General features: G+C 45.3%; 8 protein-coding genes across 8 annotated transcripts; 2 read left to right on the forward strand and 6 right to left on the reverse strand.

The window, feature by feature from the left end:
- Positions 1-20: 20 nt before the first annotated feature.
- Positions 21-272, reverse strand: N7447_003224 (uncharacterized protein; the record flags this gene model as incomplete). Its single annotated transcript, XM_057227499.1, has 1 exon — positions 21-272. A coding segment is annotated over one exon (252 nt), but the record flags the coding sequence as incomplete, so codon positions are not given.
- A 1576-nt stretch (positions 273-1848) lies between these two features.
- Positions 1849-4665, reverse strand: N7447_003225 (Zn(II)2Cys6 transcription factor; the record flags this gene model as incomplete). Its single annotated transcript, XM_057227500.1, has 8 exons — positions 1849-2282; positions 2332-2498; positions 2560-2715; positions 2766-2978; positions 3031-3163; positions 3211-3419; positions 3471-4519; positions 4582-4665. 8 exons carry the CDS (start codon positions 4663-4665, stop codon positions 1849-1851), a joined length of 2445 nt encoding a protein of 814 aa, XP_057086841.1.
- Positions 4666-5859: 1194 nt separating this feature from the next.
- Positions 5860-7443, forward strand: N7447_003226 (bifunctional nucleoside/nucleotide kinase/histidine phosphatase family protein; the record flags this gene model as incomplete). The annotated part of the gene is made up of 2 exons (XM_057227501.1): positions 5860-7266; positions 7348-7443. 2 exons carry the CDS (start codon positions 5860-5862, stop codon positions 7441-7443), a joined length of 1503 nt encoding a protein of 500 aa, XP_057086842.1.
- A 1838-nt stretch (positions 7444-9281) lies between these two features.
- On the forward strand, positions 9282-11594 carry N7447_003227 (uncharacterized protein; the record flags this gene model as incomplete). Its single annotated transcript, XM_057227502.1, has 5 exons — positions 9282-9510; positions 9559-9876; positions 9934-10763; positions 10830-10902; positions 10963-11594. 5 exons carry the CDS (start codon positions 9282-9284, stop codon positions 11592-11594), a joined length of 2082 nt encoding a protein of 693 aa, XP_057086843.1.
- Positions 11595-15920: 4326 nt separating this feature from the next.
- Positions 15921-17414, reverse strand: N7447_003228 (sugar porter family MFS transporter; the record flags this gene model as incomplete). Its single annotated transcript, XM_057227503.1, has 1 exon — positions 15921-17414. The coding sequence occupies one exon, from the start codon at positions 17412-17414 to the stop codon at positions 15921-15923; it is 1494 nt and encodes a 497-aa protein (XP_057086844.1).
- A 1318-nt stretch (positions 17415-18732) lies between these two features.
- On the reverse strand, positions 18733-19895 carry N7447_003229 (NADP(+) coupled glycerol dehydrogenase; the record flags this gene model as incomplete). Its single annotated transcript, XM_057227504.1, has 4 exons — positions 18733-18959; positions 19034-19414; positions 19473-19769; positions 19832-19895. The coding sequence occupies 4 exons, from the start codon at positions 19893-19895 to the stop codon at positions 18733-18735; spliced, it is 969 nt and encodes a 322-aa protein (XP_057086845.1).
- Positions 19896-20469: 574 nt separating this feature from the next.
- N7447_003230 (uncharacterized protein) lies at positions 20470-20907 on the reverse strand (the record flags this gene model as incomplete). Its single annotated transcript, XM_057227505.1, has 1 exon — positions 20470-20907. The coding sequence occupies one exon, from the start codon at positions 20905-20907 to the stop codon at positions 20470-20472; it is 438 nt and encodes a 145-aa protein (XP_057086846.1).
- A 1134-nt stretch (positions 20908-22041) lies between these two features.
- N7447_003231 (uncharacterized protein) lies at positions 22042-23168 on the reverse strand (the record flags this gene model as incomplete). The annotated part of the gene is made up of 2 exons (XM_057227506.1): positions 22042-22782; positions 22836-23168. The coding sequence occupies 2 exons, from the start codon at positions 23166-23168 to the stop codon at positions 22042-22044; spliced, it is 1074 nt and encodes a 357-aa protein (XP_057086847.1).
- Positions 23169-24132: the final 964 nt, after the last annotated feature.

Here is a 24132-nt window from a genome sequence, read left to right on the forward strand (position 1 = left end):
AAGACCACATTGACTGACTCAATATCGTCAACCTTGGCTTTGAGATGATCGCTAACCGTCTTCACCGATTGTGTAAGGTCGATCCCCGACACAAAGCGAAGACGTGCATCATCTGGCAAAAGTGCATCATCTGTTGGAAATGGTCGATTGGAGAGACCTGTGACGCGGTTGAAGGTCGTAGTTGTTGGGTAGTGGAGGCATTGATTCAGGAGGGACCACCCCGAAATACCCGAGGCTCCAAAAATAAGAGCGTGCTTGCCAGATTGGGGCATGGCGGACAGGAGGCAATGTCGAAACCTCGCTATAAGATGTATAAATAATAAAAGTTTAGTTATCGAAGGACTTATAGCCAAAGGACATGACCGTCTTTAAATTCCTAAGGTTGTCATGCCCGGGTTTCATATCCCGGATGATTATAAACGCAACAGTACATAGTGGGGGCAATATTATGACAACATTTTCAACAAACGGTTCAATCCCGCTATTTGTGATGTCCGCCAATCAAAAAAAAACGCAGAAACCTCGACGGCGGATTGGTTTCATTGAAAAAAAAAGTTTGTTGAAACACACGAATTATCTGTTCGTTTCCGCGTTAGGATTAATCTAAACAAAATCAGGGCAAAAATTGGATGGCTAGCAATAATTTGAGAGGTCATTATGAGGCATGAGTTTGATCGTTTACACAAGTTCCATTCTGCTCAACAAGAATATAAGCGAATGGCGGGTCGCCTGCACCTAATTGGGCGCTTGGCACGGTTACATGTCTTTTCGAATATGAAAACATGTCGATGCGGGGAAGTTTAAAAACGACTAAGCGGATGACATTTTCCTTTGCCCCAGGAGACTTGTTAAAACAACTAAACCAGACAGTTTGCCACAAGCGTCCCTTTCTTTAGGCTGTAGGGAAATTGCTGTGATGCCGAGAGGATAAAGCAAACGGCATACTAAGTGGTAAAGTTCACCTCGGGAGGTTGGATCAAATTCGTTTTAGCTGCTATTTTCCTATTCGAAGTAGTCTTTCGTTTTACACGGCGGGACTAGATAGGATTAGCAACTTCGGATTTCTGCCAATAAGTATGCGTAGACTTACCGCTCTAGGCATCCCAAGCAATTGGGCAGTGTCTGTGACGATCCATTTCTACAATTAGCTGCTCCATTCGGATGGTATAAATTAATTTCTGGTTTAATGATATTGCCGGTGGGAGAGTCTCCCTCCTTAGGGGTATAGAAGCCCCATCAATGCTATTTACTGATCCGCTGGCCGGATAAGGAGTATCGAGACTCATTACTATAGAAGCTGTGTCTGGAAACGGACACTGTCTATGCTAATTTAAATTTATATTGTATAAATAGGGGCAGAGGGTGAGGTCGACAGGTTGTTTGGGCATTGTCTAACGCGCATATTAAAGTGCAGGTCACATACTTTCAGTTTTCGGTGTTTTGTATGATGAACTACATTTATGGGTAATCACTACAATGATTTAGTCCAGCTGTTCTGGTCTCATCCATCATCAAAATGTTTTCAACCTCGTCACATAAGGATCATTAAGATGATATGGTATATCTGTTTATCACTATAGAAACGATCATTCAGTTACTGTTCAGATATATCCAAAGTTTATGGCCCCCTCCCCAACTCCCAGACCCCAGCACAAAAAGCCTCAATTAAGTTCAACCCTCAGTATATGCATCTGATTAATCAATTGAATAGCTTCTGGAGTTCGATATGTTGCACATTTCTACTTAATGGTGGGTAGGCGGTCTAGAAGGAGGCAAGTTTTGGGACAGTTGGATATAGATATATACTAAGGACGGATTGAACTTATTGAAAAATGAGAGCAAAGTCGATCAGACGAATGCTCTTGGAATTCCTTCACTTAACAGTACATTGCATAAATCAGGATCCATGAAATCCACCAAATCCAAGGCTTCTTCGCTAGCTGAAGTATAGTCTTGGTTCCAGTAATCAGAGGGCAGGAACGTCTCGACGCCTCCGGAAGTCTGCATCGATGAGCGAAGACGATCGTATGCAGAAAATTCTGGAGTATCCCGTTCAATTTGACAATTCTCGGGGCCCCCTTGAAAATCTCGTTTTGTTGCAGTCCGCCTGCGTTTGTGCCACTGCTGCTGAAGGGTGTTCAAGAACATGCTTGTTCGTTTGGCATTTTCAAAGCAGTATCCCATTTCATCTAGAGCCCAGAAACATGTACCAAGGTACTTGGTATGCTCCTCATTAGGCCTTCTAGATTGCGTTGGAACGGTGGTGAAAATCAGGATCAGTGCTGCAGAAAAAGTAAAAGATACCATCTGCAAATTTGGCCTTTCTAAAACCATAAAGCTTTTCATAGATCATCAAAACTTTGGCAATTGTAATGGCGGACTCAACGCACATCTTGCGCGCATGGGAAGAGCCAGGCCCTTGGGGTGGCTGGGCTTGGGTGTAGTGCTTCGATATGTAAGGGCGATGGCAGTGAATTACGAACTGATAGTATTGCATGCTGGTTTACACGTTAGTTTCAAAAGCGCGGTAGATAAAAAGCTCTTGATAAGATAACTTACTGTAGTATAAGAATATGGGGTAAATACTCCTGACATTCTTTTGCTACATTGACATCGAGATTCTCTGGTAGGTTCTTCTTCCATTCGAACAGTTGGCTAACAGTGGCCGCCGTTAATTCCTGAAGAGCCCGCTTCGAAATTTCAGAACATCCATATCTTGACCAGATTATTAGGTGAAACAAAGGGAGGGTGACAGAACGACTCACAAAACATCAGTAAGCGGCATCATGAGATCATACAGAGAGACCCATCGATGGCATATCATCTCTAACGGAGTATACATGTTTTCCGTTCTGATTTTGAGGCAATCGTAAGGCCTCCATATCGTTGGTGGGCGTACGTTATTCCAGTGGGGCTTTTGGACCGTGACTCCTGCCATCGGACTACGAACCGAACGACCTAAATAGTAGCCCCAAAACCTGAATGGGTAAGTAAAAGTGCATAGCCTTAAGTGAACTTTGAAAAGCATACTGTTCGTTTATATACGCGGCCCAAAATATGGTACGCCGGGTATTACATTCCTCCGCTGAAATGATACCTTTCTCCACATAGGGTGTGATGTCGATGTGAAGGCCACGGTCAAAAGCAAGCCGCATGGCCATTCCTTTGCACGTTAGAGCTGAACAGGTCTAGTATCGCTGGCATACTTACCACTATATAACCATCCTCGAGTGTCCCTTGTCCTGGATGCTTCGTAGTTGCTAACGAGAACTAGGGATTGGATTGTTGACAGAGAAGGGTGTTCAAATTCGCACTCCAATAAAGCTCTAGCCCTATCACCAAAGAATTCCGGCAGAGACCGGGGAAAGGTGACAAGCTCCGGGTGATATTTGGGCGCATATGCAGCACCCAAAGCACACCTGCAATATATCATTAGTTTTATTCCTTCCCAGATCTTCTAGGGAACCCACATTGCCTCAACGAGGGACTGAGAGTAATATGAAGAGATCAAACCGTTGTGAATGTATTCTTTTCTCGCCTTCCAAAATCTCTCAGATTCGACGAGGTATAGGGAGGGATTCTGCCATGTAAAATAGAGTTCAAGCAAGTGATTTTCTAAATCCTTGTCGACGTCAATATTGAGTTTCGCATTTTCCAAGACTTCTTGGGTATCTTTCTGAGTGATGTTGGAATTGGGTAAATCCACGCTGACTAGAGCATCTAGCAGAGTGAGATTAGATGTCGAGCCGAAGTATCGTAGTTGCCCATCTTGGGTGAACTGTAGCCGCCCCAGCCGGTAAGAGAGTTGGTTTGTAAACTCATCATCAGCGTCAGCGTCTGGAAGGTCACCACATGCCGCATCATCTGGCTGTAACTCATGCGGTTCACACTGGGACGGCGGATTGACTGGTGATAGACGAGTTTGAGGTGCAGCTTCTTCGGTGGAATCAAGAAGAAAAGAGATATTAGAGTCGTGAGTTATTGGCACTGAGTTCACTGATAATGCTTCCGCTGCCCTATCAAATCCCAGGCTCGTTGGAAATGTTCTCAGTCCCTTCGCCGCACCGCCCTGCCTACGGGGATTTGAAATCAGATCAGGGGCACTGCGGCCGTTCGAATTCCCTTCGTTGCCCTCGTTTACCTGCTCAGGTAGCCGGGCAGGGTAGTTGATCAGACTAGGACTATCCTCCGCGTGGTTTGATGTGTGCCCCTCCGATTGTATCTCTTCGTAACCCAATCCGAGCGCCTGAAGGATTTTTGTGAGACTGTCTTGGTCCTGCTCATTCATAGCAGGGACTTCGAAGCCACAATCCCGGATGTATTGAGACAGGGAACCAACTCGTTTGGCAAGTAAGCTAACTGCAATGCGCACGGGTATTCTGATAGGAATATTAGCAAAAGCAATGCGTGGAGCATCTGCGCATATGATATCATACTTTCGTTTATCATCGCGCTTTCGGTAACTACAATCCTTCCCTTTGCTCTGACAATTTAGGCAAATCGGTGTGGTACCGTCGCACTAGTAGAACACAAATGGTCTATGTTAGTGTAGGGGCATCTTGGTGCTGCAAGTGTAAATACTTTAACTTTAGTTTCCCGGCATGGGATGCAAGCTGTTGTAACATGTTTGCGTACGTGTTTTCCGCTTATGTTTCTTTGTGGCATATTCAGGAAGGATTTCTTGTCATCTTAGTACACAGGGGTTCGGATCAGAAAAGTGGGATGTTTTCCGAGTAGCAACGAATCCGGAAACCAAATTCCGAATAATGAGGTCAGCGTGTGGCGCAAGCGAAGTACCAAGACCCTTACACCATTACCGCTTTTACTCCAACATCCTAGGTAGAGACCTCTCACCTGCTGCGGATGGATTCTTTTCGCTAGCTGAAATTCTCCATTAAGAAAGAGCAAGTTGCCACTTAAGAGACGCCGATCTTTGCGGTTTGTGATCCAGAATTTCTACCGCAGCTTCTTTAGAGCCCATCGGAAAGCCAACACGTACTTAATTTTGTTGTGCGCACCTCCAGGTCTCTGGACGGGACTTGGATGTTGATAGAAAAATGCAGAACTCAGCCAGGAACCCAGGAAATTGATTACAGTATTCTGAAATTTGACTGTGACGCTGATAGTTATCAAGTACTTGACTGGGATAAATCTTCGTTTCCGGGGCTTTTATAGTCACATGAAGAATAGCTTTTTCTCAGTGCTCGAATCTTCACACTTTCCCCCATTAAAATATGTCGACATACCAATCTGGGAAAGACCCACTCTCACCTAGGTGATGCCAAAATGGCGGAGCGAAAGATCTTGATGTGAACCAATAAACAATCGATTATTCTTACACATTACCTGTTGCAAAAGAGGTTTGAAATCACGGACTAGAAGGTGAGACTTGAAGGGTATATAGTTCTTAATTCACTATGGGTCAGTGTTGATACTTGTTTATATTCGGGTTTCGAGTTCCATACCAGCAGAGCCTGAGTTCAATGGGGGCTTGCATTCTCCCTACTTCCGCAGTAGTTGCATTGAACGTTTAGTCTCGTCCAATCCACATTCGCAGACTATGCTAGAGCCCGCTTTAGCCACATCAGTATTACGAAAGAAAACCGAATGGTAATTAGGATTCACAATTAACGACAGCTCTTAAATACAGTCAATATAGCTCAGCTAGGGCCACCTTGCTTGCAATCCCGATCGGACAAGATTTGCCGGGCTTTTCTAGCGAAATTCAGACTCAAATATGAAAAGGTCCATTGCGTATCTGGTTTGATCTTCACAAACTTCCTTATTTATGCATCTATTGCACCAAATCTGTATCTACTGTGATATTTCCATTTGATAGTGAGAATACGACCGCTCAAAATGGACACAAAAATGACCACGGAGAGAAAAGGACCTGCTACTCTCGATATCCCCGGGCTGACTCGCTCATCAATTTCCCCGGATGGTTATATTGCCTCGCAAGATATTGGCGCAAAGCTGGTTATTGTTATGGTTGGACTTCCCGCAAGAGGAAAGAGCTACATCGTAAAGAAATTGGCCCGCTATCTGAATTGGTTACAACATGAAACCCGTATCTTCAATGTTGGAGATCGACGAAGGACTTTGACCGCTGAAACCAATCCCCTAATAGTGCCGCCATCTTCATCGTCGTCAACATCGCCAGCCGCTTTCTTTGATCCCACCAGCCCCGATTTAGTGAACCTTCGAGACCAAATAGCTTTAGCTACTCTAGATTCGCTACTTGACTGGCTCATTTACCGCGGCGGCACCATTGGTATCCTCGATGCAACCAACATCTCTCAACGGAGGCGCCAGCTTGTCCTCACCCACATCAGACAAAGACCAGGCCCAGAGCCAAGTATTCTCTTCCTTGAAAGCTGCTGCTTCGACCAAGACCTCCTTAGAAAGAACTTTCTCCTCAAACTATCCGGTCCAGACTACAAGCATCGAAACCCGGAAAAGGCACTTGCTGACTTCTGTCAGAGGGTGTCCAATTACGAGAAATTGTACGTTCCTCTAGGCATTGCTGAAGAGGAACAGGGGATACCTTACGTCCAAATGATTGATGTCGGGCGCAAAATGAACACTCACATGATTCGAGGCTATTTGGCAACGCACGTGGTTGAGTACCTTTTGAATTTCAACCTATCCGAGCGACAGATATGGATATCATGCAATGGGGAAAGCTTGGATGATGCGGCAGGGAAAATTGGACGTACTTCCTGTCTCACTGGTAAAGGAAGACAGTATGCAAGGGCGTTGTCAGAGTTCATAGAGGAACAGCGAGACAAATGGAGTGCAAAGCACTTACCTCAGGCACCCTTATCCAACACGAATAACGGCATGCTTAACCTCCCCAATTTCCGCATATGGACATCCATGATGCCGCAGGCAATCGAAACCGCGCTTCCTTTCCCGGATGATGTGTACGAAAAAAAGGAAATGAAGATGCTGGACGACCTCAATGTGGGCAACATGGCAGGTCTCACATTTGAGGAAATTCGAGCGTTACATCCGACTGTTTTCGCCTCTCAAAGTCAGAACAAGCTTCTTCATCGTTGGCCGGGCGTTGGGGGTGAAGGCTATTTTGATGTGATTAATCGGCTTCGCCCAGTCATTATCGAACTCGAACGAATGACAGATCATTTGCTGCTTGTTACCCACAGAGCGATTGTGCGAGTACTCCTGGCATACTTTCTAGGTTTACAACGCGATGAATTGGCAAAACTGGATGTGGCAAAGAATTCTGTGGTTTGTCTGGAACCGGTATGTGTACCCACGCTATTGTGAATCGGCGATGTATTTTGATATTCTTTGTGTATCAATGCAGAGAACTGACTAAAATAGGCGGCATACGGGGTTTCAGCGCGCAGCTTTTGCTACTGCCACGAAGCGGATACTTTTCTGCCGGTTCATTCATACAGCAGGAACTCTCAAAATTGAGTATAGAATGGATAGATGAGGAGCGCGAAGCCATGTTCCCATTGTATGATTCACTTTGTCCTCTGATGTATACTAGTCTTCTTCGTTTCGTCCTCTAAATACGTATGAACAATTTTCGGGTCAATCATTTCCTGTCCTATATGTATATAGAGTGGTCGCTCTAATTTCAAACAATTTCTAGCCCTTCTGCACTAATCAAGAGAGGAAATCGGCCTCATTAAACACTAATGGCAGAAGGTATAGTGAACTAGTCACATGATATCGAACGGACTCTCTTACAAAAAGTTTCATGTGTAGAATTCAGGCTCGACTGCTCTACAACTACGTATCTTTACTTTGCCTGATGACAGTGAAACTCTCATGACGTTGACTGGTTCTCAGATATGAAGGTAGTCAATCGATGTCTCACAGCAAATATGGCAACACATCTTTGGGTCGGAATTTATATTCCGCTGGTTCTGCTTTGAGTCATATAACGGCGATATTAAAAGGTTAGGCAACATCACCATATCATTACGTATGGGTGCCATAACATTTGTTAATTGCTAAACAATTCATGCGACTAATAGGAGCATCACTCTGCAAATTTACGCAATGCGTTCCGGGAAGCCTAAACAGGACCAAGTTTTACAAAGTCTCAGTCCGGATGAGGTCTCACACGATTGATCTGATGCTGAGAGGTGAAAAGTGATCGTTCTCAGTGTTCGAACACGATATGAAACATTTGAGAGTAAGCAAACCCAGATGATCGTAAGGCTCCCATAAAATGGCAATACTCTGAACATGGGACCAATCTTGCATTAGTCTCATTGTTGTTGGAAAGGTTCAATATGGTTTTTGTCAACTCATAAGTGGACTTGGAATTGAGATAGAGAATGCAGCGCCCTTGACTACCTCCCAAGTCGTATTAATAGGTTGCAATAAAAAGCCCTGATACTGCCATTTCACTTTTGGAACACGGTTTCTGATGCTCTCAATACGTGGAGATTCGTGGATTCGGATGCCGAAACATCATTTTTCGGGCAGCGGAGTTTATTTCGAGGCTGGTGTATTGGTTTGGTTGAACTCCCTATCTCAGTAGGCTGTTCGGCTACCACCGCGGCCAGCAGCTTGTTTTTGGAAAATTTCAATTGCAGCAGGGATCAGTAGATTCATAACCCACAGAAACTCCGTCTGGAGGAACTCATAATGCCCTCGATTGAGTCACCCCTCCAGTAGATAAATTATACTTGTAGTATTGTGGTATTTCAAGTCAGTACAAACCTCAGTTCCCTCTGTGCTGCACATCCAAGTACAATAAATTAATTGCGGTAATTACAAAATGATACTCTAGTCTCCATACCTGATAACAAAGCGTTTTAATATGGCTACGCTCTTTGCAATATATTGCCCATGGCTTCTGAGTCTTACAAAATTTTGCGAATCTGGCTATAAAAAGGGCATACTATTTTTAAAGCTAAACAAAAAGAAAATACAATGTATATTAAAGAGATAGGATAGGATAAATTTATGTTTTTCTTTCTTTTCAATTGAAAGAGTTTTATATAAGATTTGGTACATTCTTTAGATTCGCTGGATACACTTTCCGCTGGGAGACCCTGTCGTTGAGTTGTTTGATGCAGAAGTGTGGTGCAGCAAGCGGGTTTGTAGCTCAGCCGGGAATTACCTCCACCCTGGGTGCTTTCTCGTGGCTTTCGGGAATGCGATCCCGGGAAGAATGGTCGAGGTTGGGACACCTATAAATCCATAACCTACAAATATCTCCACTGAACGCACGTTACATTGAAGTTCTCTTTGAGTACAAGAATATTTCTCTTTGTTTATACTCATCTAGCAAGATGGGCTCCTCCGAAGTATATCTCAAACCGGTGAACATGTCTGATGATGACCTTGCCGTTCTTACGCTGAGAAATTTAATTTTCGATATCTGCAACCAGAACGGTGGGGGGCATGGTGGATCTGCCATTGGAATGGCAGCAATCGGTGTGGCCCTGTGGAAATACGTTATGCGATACAATCCTTCGAACCCGGACTGGTTCAACAGGGATAGATTTGTGCTCTCCAATGGTACGTGGACCGATATCAATAAGTAACTCATACCAACTAAAGCAACAGGTCATTGTGCGATGTTCTTATATGCGCTCAACTATTTGACAGGATATGATGCCTGGACAATGGATGAGCTGAAGGGATATGGAAGTGCAAAAGAGAATGGGTATACAACGCTTGCACATGGACATCCGGAAATTGAGTGCCCTGGCGTTGAAGTTACCACAGGCCCTCTTGGACAAGGAATCGCTAACGCGGTTGGTCTTGCTATTGCTTCCAAGAACTTGGCCGCCCAATTTAACCAGCCTGGGCATGAACTGGTGAATTCCCGCATTTACTGCATGACTGGCGATGGTTGTCTTATGGAAGGTGTTGCCCTTGAAGGTAATTTTATTTGAATGTATGTCACGAAATAATCAGTCACTGACAGAGTTTTGAAAGCCATTGCCCTTGCCGGTCATTTGCAATTGGACAACCTCGTTTTGATCTACGATAACAACGGCGTTACCTGCGATGGACCACTCTCGTGGATCAACAGCGAGGATGTCAATGGTAAAATGCGAGCCTCCGGATGGCACGTCCTAGACGTCCTAGATGGCTGTTACGGTGTCGAAGAGATCATTTCCTCGCTAAATCATGCAAAATGGCTGAAGGGAAAACCAACTTTCATCAACATTCGTACCGTGATTGGTCTTGGTACTAGTACCGCTGGAACTGCTAAGGCGCACCACGGAGCCTTCGATCCTGAGAGCGTGGCTCGATCTAAAATTGCCGCGGGCCAAAACCCTTCTACGACCCATAATCCGTCAGAACGCGGCTTAAGGTACTTCCGCGAAAGGAAGCAGCACGGCGAAGCGTTAGAGAGGGACTGGGAGGACCTCTTGATGAGATATGCTCGTGAATATCCAGAAAAGGCCGGTGACTTTGCCTTCCGGCTTCGGGGTGCGAAGCCAGACCTGAAGACGCTGCTAGAGCGTCTAGACAGTGAACAATTCCGGGGGATGGCAACCAGAGAGTCCAATGGACTAATATTGGAAAGGCTTTGGGATTTCTACCCTTCGTTGTGTGGTGGAGGTGCAGACCTTGTCAACTCCAACAAATTCGTTTATTCAGACAGCGATGTGTTTCATCCATCAGTGAGCTATAAAGGGCGATATATAAGGCATGGAATCCGAGAGCATGCGATGGCCTCCATTTCAAATGGAATTGCTGCTTTTCATCCTGGAACCTTTCTACCAGTGACTGCAACGTTTTTTATGTTTTATATCTACGTGAGTTTATCAAGATGGCTATTATTATCATATTTTGCTGACCCAGGGGTTTCAATAATCTTATAGGCAGCACCGGGTGTACGAATGGGTGCTCTCAGCCACCTTCCAGTGATCCACATTGCAACGCACGACTCATTCGGTAAGACAATGAATCCGATCTCAGAATGAAATATGTTCCGCCAGTACTAACCTCGAGTAGCTGAGGGCCAGAACGGCCCTACTCATCAGCCTGTCGAACTTGATTCACTATATCGTGCTATGCCAAACCTGACATACATCCGGCCGTCTGATGCAGAAGAGGTGATCGGTGCTTGGATGTGGGCAACGGCATCAACTAACAGCCCCACAATGATTTCTGTAGCTCGCGATCCTGTTGATAACACTCCAGGAACCAGCAGGTTTAGTGTGCTCAAAGGAGCATACGTGGTTCAAAATGACACCGAAGCTGATGTGACTTTAGTCAGCTGTGGTTCAAGTTTGCAACATGCCGTTCGTGCCGCAAAGCAATTACGCGAGCAGCATTCCATTAGTTGTCGGATTGTCAGCTGCCCAAGCTTCGATCTCTTTGATCAGCAAAGTGGGGAATACCGAGAATCAGTATTTCCCTTAGATGGCAAGCCAATCATCAGCGTCGAAGAGTACGTGGCCACGACCTGGGCTCGGTATGTTACGGCTAGTGTCGGTATGAGCTCTTACGGTTATTCTGCGTCAAACCCGAGCAATTATGAACGATTCCGCTTGGACTCCGAAGGAATAACTTCTCGTGTTAAACAATATCTCGCATTCCTGGACGGCCGTAACGCACGACACATGGGTTGGCGATCAATCTGATGTGGCAGATTCTGGACTGGTGTTAGAATAGAATGTTGAGTTTCAGTAGCTCAGTATACAAGGTAAATACGGTGAAATGAAAGATTATCAATTCAGTGCCTCATGAATACGTTGACCGAAAATAATATTGCGCAAATCTGCATCGATAATCCGAAAGCTCACTCCTATTATGAAACAATCCTATTATGAAAAAACGCTGGGTATCACACCGATTAGGTGAATACATCCTCGCAGCTCTTGCAGCTTGCAAAGGGGTGCCCATGTAATAGTAATCCGGCCAGCCCTACGTACCAATCCCATTTCGAAGCCCTTCATTGATTTTAATTGGGGCTTGGAAGCATCTTTTGAAGCGCCTTCTCTTTGCTCTGCCTCCGTCTATGCTACTGCTGCTGGACTGGGGTAAGAAAGATGTTTGCGCAGTGTGTTTTATTTGGTTTAGGGAAATGTATATCTGGTATTCAGCACTCGCGGATATTGAATACAGGTCCTCTGATTGCGGTGGAAATTAATGGAATAAAGACCTACCGAATTTGAACCTGTGGAATAAGCTAAAATGCAACCACAGAGTGGCCTGTGTTCTGTAAGATAGAGTGGAAAACGAAAAATAAATTACAAAGGCCCCTCCAGCTATCAAGTGTGTCTTCTTTTGATGGACACTATTGCAGATTATAAAATCTCCAATGGGTCAAAACAGGAACACCTCCATATGCGACAACTGTGTATTGTATTTCAGCAGCGCTACCATGACACCAGAATAATCACGAACTACCTGAAGCATGTATGGGACTGGGAGAGATATTAGGAAATACTGGCGGCGTGGAGGTAGCCTTGCCTACTGTTATGCTTGCTGCAAAAGCTAGAACCTCGCTATTAATACAGTAATGCAGGTATCAAGGTACATAAAAGCCCCGAGACCCTCGAAATACTCCTCAATGAAGATACTTCGATTTTATTCGACCAATAGAAGTCAATAGATGTAGCAATGTACATGTAACATTTTTCCGCACAAAGAAAAAAATTTAACCGTTCTTTGCAAATCGATAATCGTACTTCTTCGGGTTTACTAAGAATCCAGGGAGGGAAATGGACTGGGGAGTCTTCTCTCAAGCCTCAGCTATATTTTTCTGCAAAAAGGTATGAAGCCGAATGCTACATTACCATTCACTCTTTCGGCATTCTGTCTTCCACATCCGACAGGAGACTGTGGCCGTCGAGAAGCTGGGCGAGGGCATCTCCAAGTTCGCCGCTGGCGTCGTCATTTTCAAAGATTTGGTCAAGCAGAAACTTCAGGTTCGAAATCCTGCTGATTTAACTGGTTTCATTTGTACTATATCTTATTGAAGTTTGGATTGTTTAGAGTCGGCAAATTGATAACCATCTTATTAACATTCCTTAGAAAGCGCTCGGAGTGTGAAATCATAGTCCTAAGCGATCTGAGTGGCGTACTGGCTAAATTAACCCTAGTACACCCCCTTGAAGAGATTAAAAGCAAGGAAGACGGTAGACATGAAACAGTGACAAACTCAAAAGTCTTCTGGTTTATGTCTCTTCTGTAAAGTTCGTGTTTTTGCTAGATATCTACTGTGGTTGGTAAAGAGGGAAATGAGGTGCATGTAGTTCGCTACATACAGTGGTGTTTTTCGATATTCGAAAACAGTTTACCCCCTCAGGCGCCCACACTTCATTTCTCGGTCGGATACGGGCCGACAAATAAAGTGTGAGTGTCTGAAGGGTAAACTGTTTTGGAATATCGCTGTAGGATAGCATGCATATCGCCAAAAGATTTTGATTCTAAACTACAACCCACTAGGCCGAGTACGGATTCGTGTTTTAGTCTAGTTTGGAAATCAACCAAAAGCGACAGGTCAGTATAAATGGAAGTATCTGTCCATCCATCCATCCACTGCAACCTGTAGTCTGGTGTGACCAACTCTCTTTCTGCATAGTAAAGCGGAAACCCTAACCTGCAGTCTGGGTGACTCCAGGAACTCCCGTGGGTAGGAATTCCCGAAGTCTTATTGCGGGTGGAAATTTCAGGATAGACTGTACGGAGGAGTCCAAGAGGTCCTATAACCCGAGGGTTCTTATAGTGCTGCTACAATCATCGTACCCACCTTCTGTGAACTAGGCGAACAAAACAGTGATATGCCAGAGATCGTCCGGACACATCAGTTTGCGGATACATCATCGATGCTCAAAGGACAGTGAGCTCAGGAGGTACAGAAGTTTCTGATTTACCGGCAAGACCTGCTTACGCTCCCAATTGCGATATGGTAGAAGATGGTCTCAATGGACAAAGGATACCGGATACCTTGACTGACCTCCAGCTGCAGTGACCTTCAACGTATATGGGCTTCGGACATAGTTCTCAAGCTTAGACAGAAGAACACAAGCTTCGGAATCAAACAGCCTTCGGTCCAACAGGGACGAGACAAACGCTTTAATAGCATGCAGCTCCGTGTATGTCGAAATGAGCTTGTTCCCGCTCGCTCTCACATGTCGACAAACCCAGAAACGCGGAGAGAAAGAGGGATCAGGGGGACCTAATCAGATGTGCTGCTTGGGCCATGGGGCTGCTCTTTGATTCGGTCGTCGGTTTTCCACACTTTTTATTGTCCCTTACTCGTCATTATTGACCAATCAGAATGTAGTATTCCACCTCGCCGTCGTCGCCGCCTCCCTCCTATGCCCATCTCTTCAGTCCAGTCTTTGATCACGCTTCCCGCGAATATACTCTATCCAAAACGAAGGAATACTACCATTCTATTTGATGAGCTTTTTAACCCATGAGACAAAAATATTAATAATGCAGAGGCATAATTGCACGAGATTATCATCAATCTTGGTGAGGATATTGAGGATGATTTAGCAGATCTTGATGAAGAATATATATTTAGGCCAAGCCCAGAGACACCAACTGATGTGGTAATTCTGCGACATCTATCAGATCTATCACCATGGGCTGCACACAGAGAGGGATGCCCAGAAGATGATATGGCGTTAATTGTGGCTTTAACAGAGGCATTTAAGAAGCTTGAGGTGATTGGGACGAAACAGAAGACATTGTTGGAGATGGAGCTTAAACTCAAATAGGAAAAGCTTCAAGTTCATAGTCATGATAATCGCCACAGTAACGCATACGAGGTTAACGCCGCCTTTCACAAATGTCATAAGGCTACGAAAGTTAATCGAAGACATCCTTTTGCGTCCGTACTTACCCCTTTTCAAATAGATCCAGGTCCACCTGAGACAATTTATGGCATGCAACGACCAGTAAAGCAGGGAACTTTCAATCTAGAAGAATCTTGTCGCATTTTTTGTAAGCCGTGCTTATTTGCGAAAGAGAACAACAAATGCAAGAAAGTATAAGTTCTCTCAGCAAAATGCTCGGGTCCGGTTTATTGGCCATTGAATTGACAGTGTGGTAAGCCAGAGTAGGCGGCCAGCACTAACCGTGCCAGTGGCATTCCATGGCTGGCAGATGTGGTAGAAACTCCTGCAAAAGCATTTGCCTCGCTAAAAAGATCCTAGAACAAAAGTTTACCCACTCTTATTTTTACTAGATAACAACCGGACCCCAAAATTAAGAAAAATAATGTGACTGCTCAGTCGACCCGCTACCAGATCCCCAAAGGCATCAACCGCTCATCCCCTACAAGGCTCTTTTGTCATTCATGTGGCATGTACTTCTTTCTGCTTGCTGTTTTCCCACCTCCCATGCCATCATAATGCTATGGCAACTATATGAGGTAACTCTTAAGAGTCTAGCATTGCAAGTAAATGCACTATTCCAAGGGGCCTTCACTTCGCACTTTTCTATGGCATAGTATTTATCAATTAGCGTAGTAGAGCCCTTTCTGAAGCAGTAGAAATACAAGAAATGGCATGGGATGAAAGAGGGCAAAAACGACACATGAAGTTTCTAAAGCTGCAGCTACTAGAAAGTATCTTCCATCACACTTGACCAGCAAGTCGGTACACTTAGGTATTGGCTGAGCCTTGAGTGCTAAATTCATTCACCCTCTCTTGTAAATACATGCGAATAGCACGCTAAGATCTAAATGATTCTGTAGGTTTACCGTGGCCGCTTCCATCCAAAGGATGTCGATTAAAACAATTACTTTTTGTAAGGATGTTATGCGAAGACAAAAGCAAAATAGAATGAACATTACTGCATACTAATTTTCAATGGATCACCCTGAGGGCAAGATGAAGTAGTCGTTTAGCATCTCCTTCATTAGCCCTTGACAATGATGCATTAGGCAGAAGTTGTTGTAGTTCACTAACATATATATAGCAAGACCAAACTTCGTCTTATATATGTTATCATGCACTGTGGGTCATGTTTGACACCTGTGAAACGTGCTCCACGTTTTCCTTCTCCGACCCTGGCTCGGAGACGGAATCAGTTGGGCGAGATTCTTCGGAGTACTTGCTCTCAAATAAGGAGTCGATTTGCTCAAGGGAGAGGCCAGCCGTCTCGACGTAGAAATATCCGATAATTGGAACGAACACAGCGTTCAACACTGCGTAGATCAGATAATACTTCCAACTGATGTTGGAAATTCCGATCGGTGTAACCAGGACGACAATGTAGTTGTTGATCCAGTTCGTAGCCGTGGCAATGCCGGCACCAGCAATGCGCATTCGCTGTGTGTTGACCTCAGCCGGGTACATCCACGGCACCGCAATCCATGATAAACCAAATGTCGTGTAGTAGGCGAAAACAAATGCCACCGCAACTGCTTCCCAGTGCTTAGTTGCGAGGGCAAGACCAGCAGCGACGAGGGAGAAGCAGATAGATTGCCCTACAGCACCCCAGAACATCATTTTCTTCCGTCCAAAGGTCTCAATGTAGAGAGCGCCGAAACAGGTAGATATCATCAGATTCATAGCATTACAAGCCGATAAAATGAGCGACATGTTCCGGCTGACTCCAAGCGAAGAGAAAACGACAGGGAGATAATAGTTGATGACATTTATGCCTCCCCACTGCTGCATGAATTGGGTGCCTGCACCAAGAAGAACACGGCGAGTGGTTTGCAAGCTATCGTTCTTTGCCAAAGCCTTGATGTTGAACTTCGGTGCCTCCATTTCATGTCGAACGCTTTTCACGATGGCGTTCAAAACCTCCCTATTGCTTTCTTCTGAGCGTTCTTTGCCACCGAGCCTCTTCATAATTGAGAAGGCCTCTTCGGTTCGAGCCTTCATGACTAGCCATCTCGGAGACTCGGGAAGCCATGGAAGGAAAATGAGGGTCAATAAAGCAAAGAAACATTGGAACGCAATGGGGAACCGCCAGGCCACGCTGTTTGTAGCCACAAAAGTGAGACCGTAGTTGATCCATTGGGACATCACATTTCCGACTTGATTAAGAGCAAGCTGAAGGACAATGAATCTTCCTCGGTGGTGTGCAGCTGCTGTTTCCGACTGCCAAACAGGGATTGCCGCGGTATTCATGCCGTTGCCAATACCAGCAATGAACCGCCCAACTATCATTTGTGATACGTGAAAAGAGGTCGCTTGAATAATGGCTCCAATGATCAGGGTGACACACCCCCAAAATATTGTTCTCTTGCGACCTGATTTATCTCCGAACCACATGGCAAATAGAGCGCCAAAAAAGCAGCCGAGGTCGTAGGTCGCCGTTATCTGGCCCTGGAGGGTCGAATCCGGGGAGTTGAATGTTTTGACAAACGAGTCATTCTGCAGAAAGCCGCCGAAGACGCCTTGATCATAACCAAAAAGGGCAAAACCAGAGCCGCAGGCGAATGTAATACACGCTGTAAGCAATGATCCTTCGATGCGTTCGAGCCACATGATTTAGAATAAGAACGTAGTTGAGTGAACGTAGAAAGTCTTAGTAAACGAAACAAAGTTGGTCTGATATGGTTGTTCACAACAAATATATATTCGTCAATCGACAGGGAAACAAATCCCGGAAGCCTCTTACAAGTCAGTGGTCCGTCGTTTATTTATGATTTGCAGCGGACAAGTCAAGCTTAATTTCGGCCGAATAAGACCAAGAGCCTGGGGTAAATGCGGGGGGTAGTATAGCAGAAGACTGGGGAGAATCAAAATCCACCGCTCCCCAGAGTGCGGAATTCCACCTCCCAAAAATGAAAATATAATTTCGCATGATATGGATAAACACACTCTGATCGCGCGGATTTCATATCCCGGAATAAGGCTTTTTAAGGTGATATGTTCCGCCAATTCTGGTCAAAATCAGTCAGTAAGTTAGAACATAGCTGTAGGTCAATGGAACAGGGTATATACTATTCTCTACCTCGTTAGCATGACTGACAAGTCTCTTGTATATGGACTTGATCTTTAATTGGCGAGAATCTGGCGAATGACATTGTTTTATAACTAAAAGTCTCCGGTAGTACAATTGTTGGAACCCATCTGTTTACACCTATTGCTTTCTGGTCCGTGACTAGCATTCCCGGCGGGATAAACTGTACCATCATCTCACACGTCTTGCCAGCACTTGCACCGCATATGCCAACCCAGAACATCCACTGCATGGTTTTCGTAACGTTACCCCTATAATCGCGATGTATATCAACGCGAAGGAGCAATGCATTCTGTTATAGCATTCTGAGTTCTTTTAGTTTTCGCGCTTCTAGTTTCATGTGTCCGTGCAGACCTCGTTGATACGATACTGCTATTCTTGTGAATGGAATGGATCGTAGCTCTTTCTGGACTTGCATATCGTACTGGTATTTACTTAGAAACGCCAAAGCAGCTCTAGCCGGGCTGGCACATCCTATGTTTCGTATTTCTGAGTCTGGTTTCTCGATATTTTCTTAATCTAATATAAGGAAGGTTTTGGATACGGAAAGTTAAAAGATATTCCAGATACCGTGACTGGATGTGTGTGTGGAATCTGTTGCCATATGCCCGAAGTACCTCAAAGAATTAATCGGCTATTACAGGGCGCAGATTTACTTCATATGTAGAAACTGTGCACTGCTCTCAATATTTCTCGGCATATACTTCTGCTGTCTCCTGGTCTTGATGATCATCTGAGATGCCATCATGGTACAGTGCTATGTAGCCAAACCGACACCACGTGTATGGAAATGAATTCACTAATTGGGGTAACTGGCTAGAAACTACCGACTGAAGCCCCCTAAAGGACAACGTAAGATCTATCGGTGGTTGACTGCTTGTCTGGGAAGCCAAAGTCGACAGCAAACGCTGGATATACGTAACGAGTAAATCCCTGGTTCTTTGCCAAGCTTTGAATGAAGATGTTTATCGCTTCCAGTTCCTTCCGCCCAAGATTCACCAAACATTTGTTTTGTTCGATTCGGCTTGGAGTGATCGATTTTGCCAGCACAGACCGTCCACAGGACACTGGACGTAAAATATTAGTAAAATCGTTCTTCTTTCCAGAGAAGGTTTAAGACACTGCGAGAATGGAGACATACCGTGCCAGCTAAGTAAGATCACAGCAGGTGACACATTTCTATAACTCGCTAAATTTTCGATCACGGGAAGTTGCATGAGCGGGCTTCCATTGCTGCCGAGGGGGCTATATGCAGTAACATGGATCGAGTGCTCTCTGCAAAAATCTACGATTTCCTGCTGAGGCAGCAAAACATGGTTCTCGATCTGATTCACTGCTGGTGTGATCGAAGATTGGGATAGCAGCTCCTTCAGATATCTGAGGCTGTAGTTGGCAACTCCTATGGCTTTGACCTTGCCGTTGTCCAGTAACTTTTCCATGTCTTTGTAAGTTTCAACGTGAGACCGACCTGGCATCAAGTCACGGGATCCGTCACCCAGAGTCGGAAAATTTTCATGATTTCCTTTTGGGAGGTTAAAAGTATCCGGTGCTAGATTGGGTCCGAAATCTGGTGTACTCACCTTCTGGGTTCATCGCAACAGGCCAGTGCATCAGGTAAAGGTCTATATACTCCAGACCCAGAGCCTTCAGGCTTTTTTCGAAGTTTTCTTCCACGCGCGTGTGATAGGTACACCACAACTTGGTCGTAACGAAAACATCCTCACGCTTAACAGCACCGCTCTTAAACGCTTCTAGAAGGCCCATGCCGACTTCTTCTTCATTTCCGTAACAGTATGCAGCGTCTATATGTCTATAGCCAGATTGAAGTGCGTGCTTGACGGCAGCTCGGACTTCTCCTGGTTTGGACTGCCATGTCCCTATAATGAATACAATTAGAACTTAGGCGCACAGCAAGGTGGACGGGAAGATAGCAACAAACCTAACCCAAGTGCAGGAATTTGGGCCCCAGTGTTGAGTTTAAAACTTTGGGGTAGTTCTGCCATTCTCTGGATTTTATCGTAACTTTAGTATGTGTAAGATTCACACCAAAAAGACGAGATGGGGTGAACATTTGCGGAAAGTTGAAGTCTTAACGACTATCGCCCTTGATGCGATGTTTACCGGATTAAAGTGAACCATTCTTTTGGAAGTCTTCATTGTCCAAACTAGCTTGGGTGTTAATTTTCCGGTATACGCCCTGTTCCGGAAGAAGATCCGGAACTCATATTCCAGAAAAGACCACAATAGATGTGGCAAAAGATTCGGCTTTCTGTCTGCAGTCGAGCTAATTCCGAATCACAAACTCGAGAGGCCAGATTGGGGGACAACTAGGGAACGGATGCAGTGGTGTCCGAAATGCTCCTGCCAGAAGTTGTTGTCAGGTTTGATGAAAATACACACTTCGAAGTATCCAACTCGGAATTATTTTTCCTTTTTTCTGGAATACCTAAGTTCCATAACTGCAGAACTTAAGCAACGCGCAACAAACGGTTTCAACGTGAGATCTGGAGATCGAGGCATACAGTAAGTCCCAAAGCCCACAGTATCATTGAAATTCTAGGGGTGAACACAGGAGGCTCAGTAGGGTATAATTTCAGTAAGATATCCATCTTGGTCTTCCACAAACGGAATATCCGCAGCAGCTTGCCACAAAGAGCTACCAAAACACTTTTCAGGCGTTTCGCAACCCAAGAACGTGGCCACCACTTCTAAACTCGGGGTCGATCCAGCTTCTTTCATAACTCTAACTTGGTGGCTTTTGATATATTGCGTGGCCTTAGTCATATAGGGAACACCGATTGCCATCTTGACGAAATCGGTGTCCGGATAATCACTGAAGTTGGGGCTCGATGCGTCAGAATTTCCGAGGAAAACAACTGTAATTATATCCAGCATCCGGCCAAGGTCCATTATGCCAAATACACCCGAATAGAACGAACCGGATTGGTCAATATCCGCAACTCGGAGACCAACATGCGTCAGCCTAAACCCCTTTGTCTGAGCATCTGATGACATTGTATTCAATTATTGAAAGCAACCCAATGCAGTAGTTAGATCCCAAGATCTTTCTGGCTTAGAGATCCAAAGCTCTGTTTGAATAACAGGTCTGTCGCTTTGCGGGAGGTTCATGGGCCATTTTCTTTCCCTTCTGGTGCCTTTTTCCGCGACTGGGCCGCCCGGAAAGTCCCTGAACCGAGACCTGAGAACCTAGAACGAGTTTATGAATTGCTTCACAACACCTCTTTAACTCTTGGTCGAGCCGCCCATCCCACACACTATTTACGCCTCTGGTGAGCAGTCAGAAGTGGGACTGCGTGGCGGAAGGACGTACACGCAAAGACTATTCGTGAACGTAGAACCACCTTCACCATTGGCCGTGAGAACATATTATGGGAACAGTTAAAAATCAAATAGCCTGGGGTTTAGAGACTGCCGGGAATGAAATCCCGATGAAAGCACATCATTCGCCTTAAGAGAACGATGCCAGTAACTAAAATTCCTACGAAGACGAGGAAGGGAAACATCATGGTTTGCGCTCCATTTTGACTGCGTTTTAATTAATTACACACAGTGAGAGGGTGAGGAAATAAGGGGTTAGAGAAACGCGTTGTGACGAAGGAATCTGCTTTTCAAAAAAGAACTTTGTCGCATCCTTGGCAGACTATCGTTATGTACACGAGAGCAACAATTTGGCCCTCGAGACCCTCAGACAATATGCCAGAGCTATATAACGGCTCCCTCTTGCCAAGTCTTCTTCTTCAGTGTTGGGCATAACGTAAATCCACCCGCAAGGTGACATTGCCTTGTATTTGAGTACAACCTCTCGGGTGATGGATGAGACTGCTCTCAAATGGCAGAGTACTAGACATGCCAAAAGGCCTCTCATTAATTTGCAACATAAATGGGAGATAAGAACAAGATCGAAACACTTCACTAGCTTAGGGCAGATCACTTTTAGAAAGCGCTCAAGAACGTTGACTAGGACCGGTGAGACAGCCCCGATGCGTGGAGCCCGTCCTTGACGTGGTCGATATGCGCTCAATACTGATTTGCACTAGTGTAGCTATACATAGGAGATAGGGGTTATGACTCGGCAGCGTTGGAAGTGGAACTTCAAATAATATTCACTATTCTGTCCTCGAAATTGGTTTATTTGGTCCCGGGAATTATCTCATCTCCGTTGTCGTCAAATTCAATCTTCTCACCGGTTTCCAAGCTTTTCCGCAAGGCAGTTGCTATTTTCAAGCCGGTAAGAGCAGCAGAAAGTGTCATCGGAAGTTCACTTTTATCTAATATAGCATTTGTAAATTCATTCAACTCGGTCACGAACGCTTCTCGGTACCGGTCAATCCAACTGTGACTAACTTCCTGCGTGATTCCAGCTGCATTCGACACCTGAACCCTGTTGTGGTGCGGCACGGAGTTGATCGAGATTTTTCCCGTCATACCAATGATATCCGTAGAATTGTCATATCCATTAGAGGTTGTGCGGGAGTGGTAGTAGTGGGCAATCCGGCCACCCCAGAACTCAACCACAGCCACAGCGTTGTCAACGTCCTTGAAATCTTTCATCTCGTGGTGATGGGAGATGATCCCGGTCGCCCAGAGTGCTTTAGGCTGGATGTCATCACCAAGGATTGACAAGGTGAGATCAATATCATGAATGACAGTATCCAAAAAGATTCCCCCACTCACTCGAGCATACTCGATAAAGTATCCAGTTTTGTCCAGTTTCTCAGCACCGTGCGATCGCACAATAATAGGTTCGCCTATTGCACCGTTTTTGATCTTCCGGAGCGCATCCTGATAGTTTTCATCGAAACGACGAACAAAGCCAACCATGACCTTTGTCTGCGGATACAGCTCTGCTTTTTGCATCAACTGCCGTAGCTGGTGAAAGGAAATGAGCGATTATACCATGATGACAGTGTTTTGTCTCTTACCTGAGCAGTATCTTTGGTCACTGGCTTTTCACAAAGAACGTGGATTCCAAGCTCCATGGCGGCCAATGTCTGCGAGAAGTGGAGCTCTGACGGTGACGCGATGACCACGGCATCCAGTCCGGGCGTACGAATCATCGCTTCGAAAGTATCAAACACCTGCACGCCCTCCGGCTCCAGGTCTTTCTTAGCCCATTCGATCTCATGCGGCGCTGGTGAACAGACAGCGAAGAGCCTTGCTCGAGGGACTTGATGAAGGACATTCAGTGCATGGCGCTGGCCCATTCGGCCTAAGCCAACAACGCCGATATTGGCTTTCAGGCTGGTCTGGGTCATCGCGAAGGTAGCTTGTTACAGGTCGAAGAGTGAGGAAAGATAAAATAGATGAATGTGATGGAATTGCGTTTCTCAACGAATGTGCGGGTGGCTTTATCTTTCACTATCCGGGATTCAAATTCCGGGCGGCGAATCTTCTGAGAGTAGATGAAGGTCAACAAATGCGGGGAGGTTGGCTTTTCGCATACCCCTGTGAGGGAATGGTCCCGGTGCCATCGGCGGGGATGTGATGGGCATTTACCCCAGATCAGCCCCCGAAAGCGGGGGATATTTGATTTTGGAACTGGATGGTGAAATTCGTTTTATCCTTATGAATTGGCCACTGGGGTCGGCGGGGGCTCCCTGTTGTTATTGTTCAAGTTTGTAAATTTGTTTTTAGAAAAACCTATTCTCGCCGAGTCAGATAAGACCAAGGGGCAGACGTGCTTCATCGTCTTGCTGGCCGACCGTCAATCCCTGGCCGTCTACACGAAGGTCTCCCAATACAACTTTACAACCCTTTGTTACAGGTGGGCTTGCCACGCGCCTTTGCCGTCTTGGGAACTTTCCCGGTGTATCCAGCGTTACTTCCTCGAAGCGACAGCCGGAGAGCACAACGAATATGAATGCAACATGGCATGAATGGTGACTGCATTGCCGAAGAAAACTGGAAGAGGCTACCGGTTTACGAACCAATTGTACATAATCTTCCAGTGACAAATGGAGCGTTCGCGATGTCTGCTCACATAAACGTGCTATTATTTCCTAGCATAACCGCAAATGTTAATAAAAGGTCGAACGAACAACAAGAAGTGGCAGAGTAAATCAAGTACGTAGGGGGGATATTTCTAATTCACATTCTACCTTTCTTCTCGGATTGCAGCCTACATGCATTCATCGAAAGAGTGGCCCTTCCAAATCCTTTATATGTGTTCAGAACTAACATAAACAGTTCTACTATCAATGATGAATGTCATGATGCGAT

This window comes from Penicillium robsamsonii, assembly GCF_028829455.1.
Source record: "Penicillium robsamsonii strain IBT 29466 chromosome Unknown utg000002l_segment0_segment0, whole genome shotgun sequence".
Lineage (NCBI taxonomy): Eukaryota > Fungi > Ascomycota > Eurotiomycetes > Eurotiales > Aspergillaceae > Penicillium > Penicillium robsamsonii.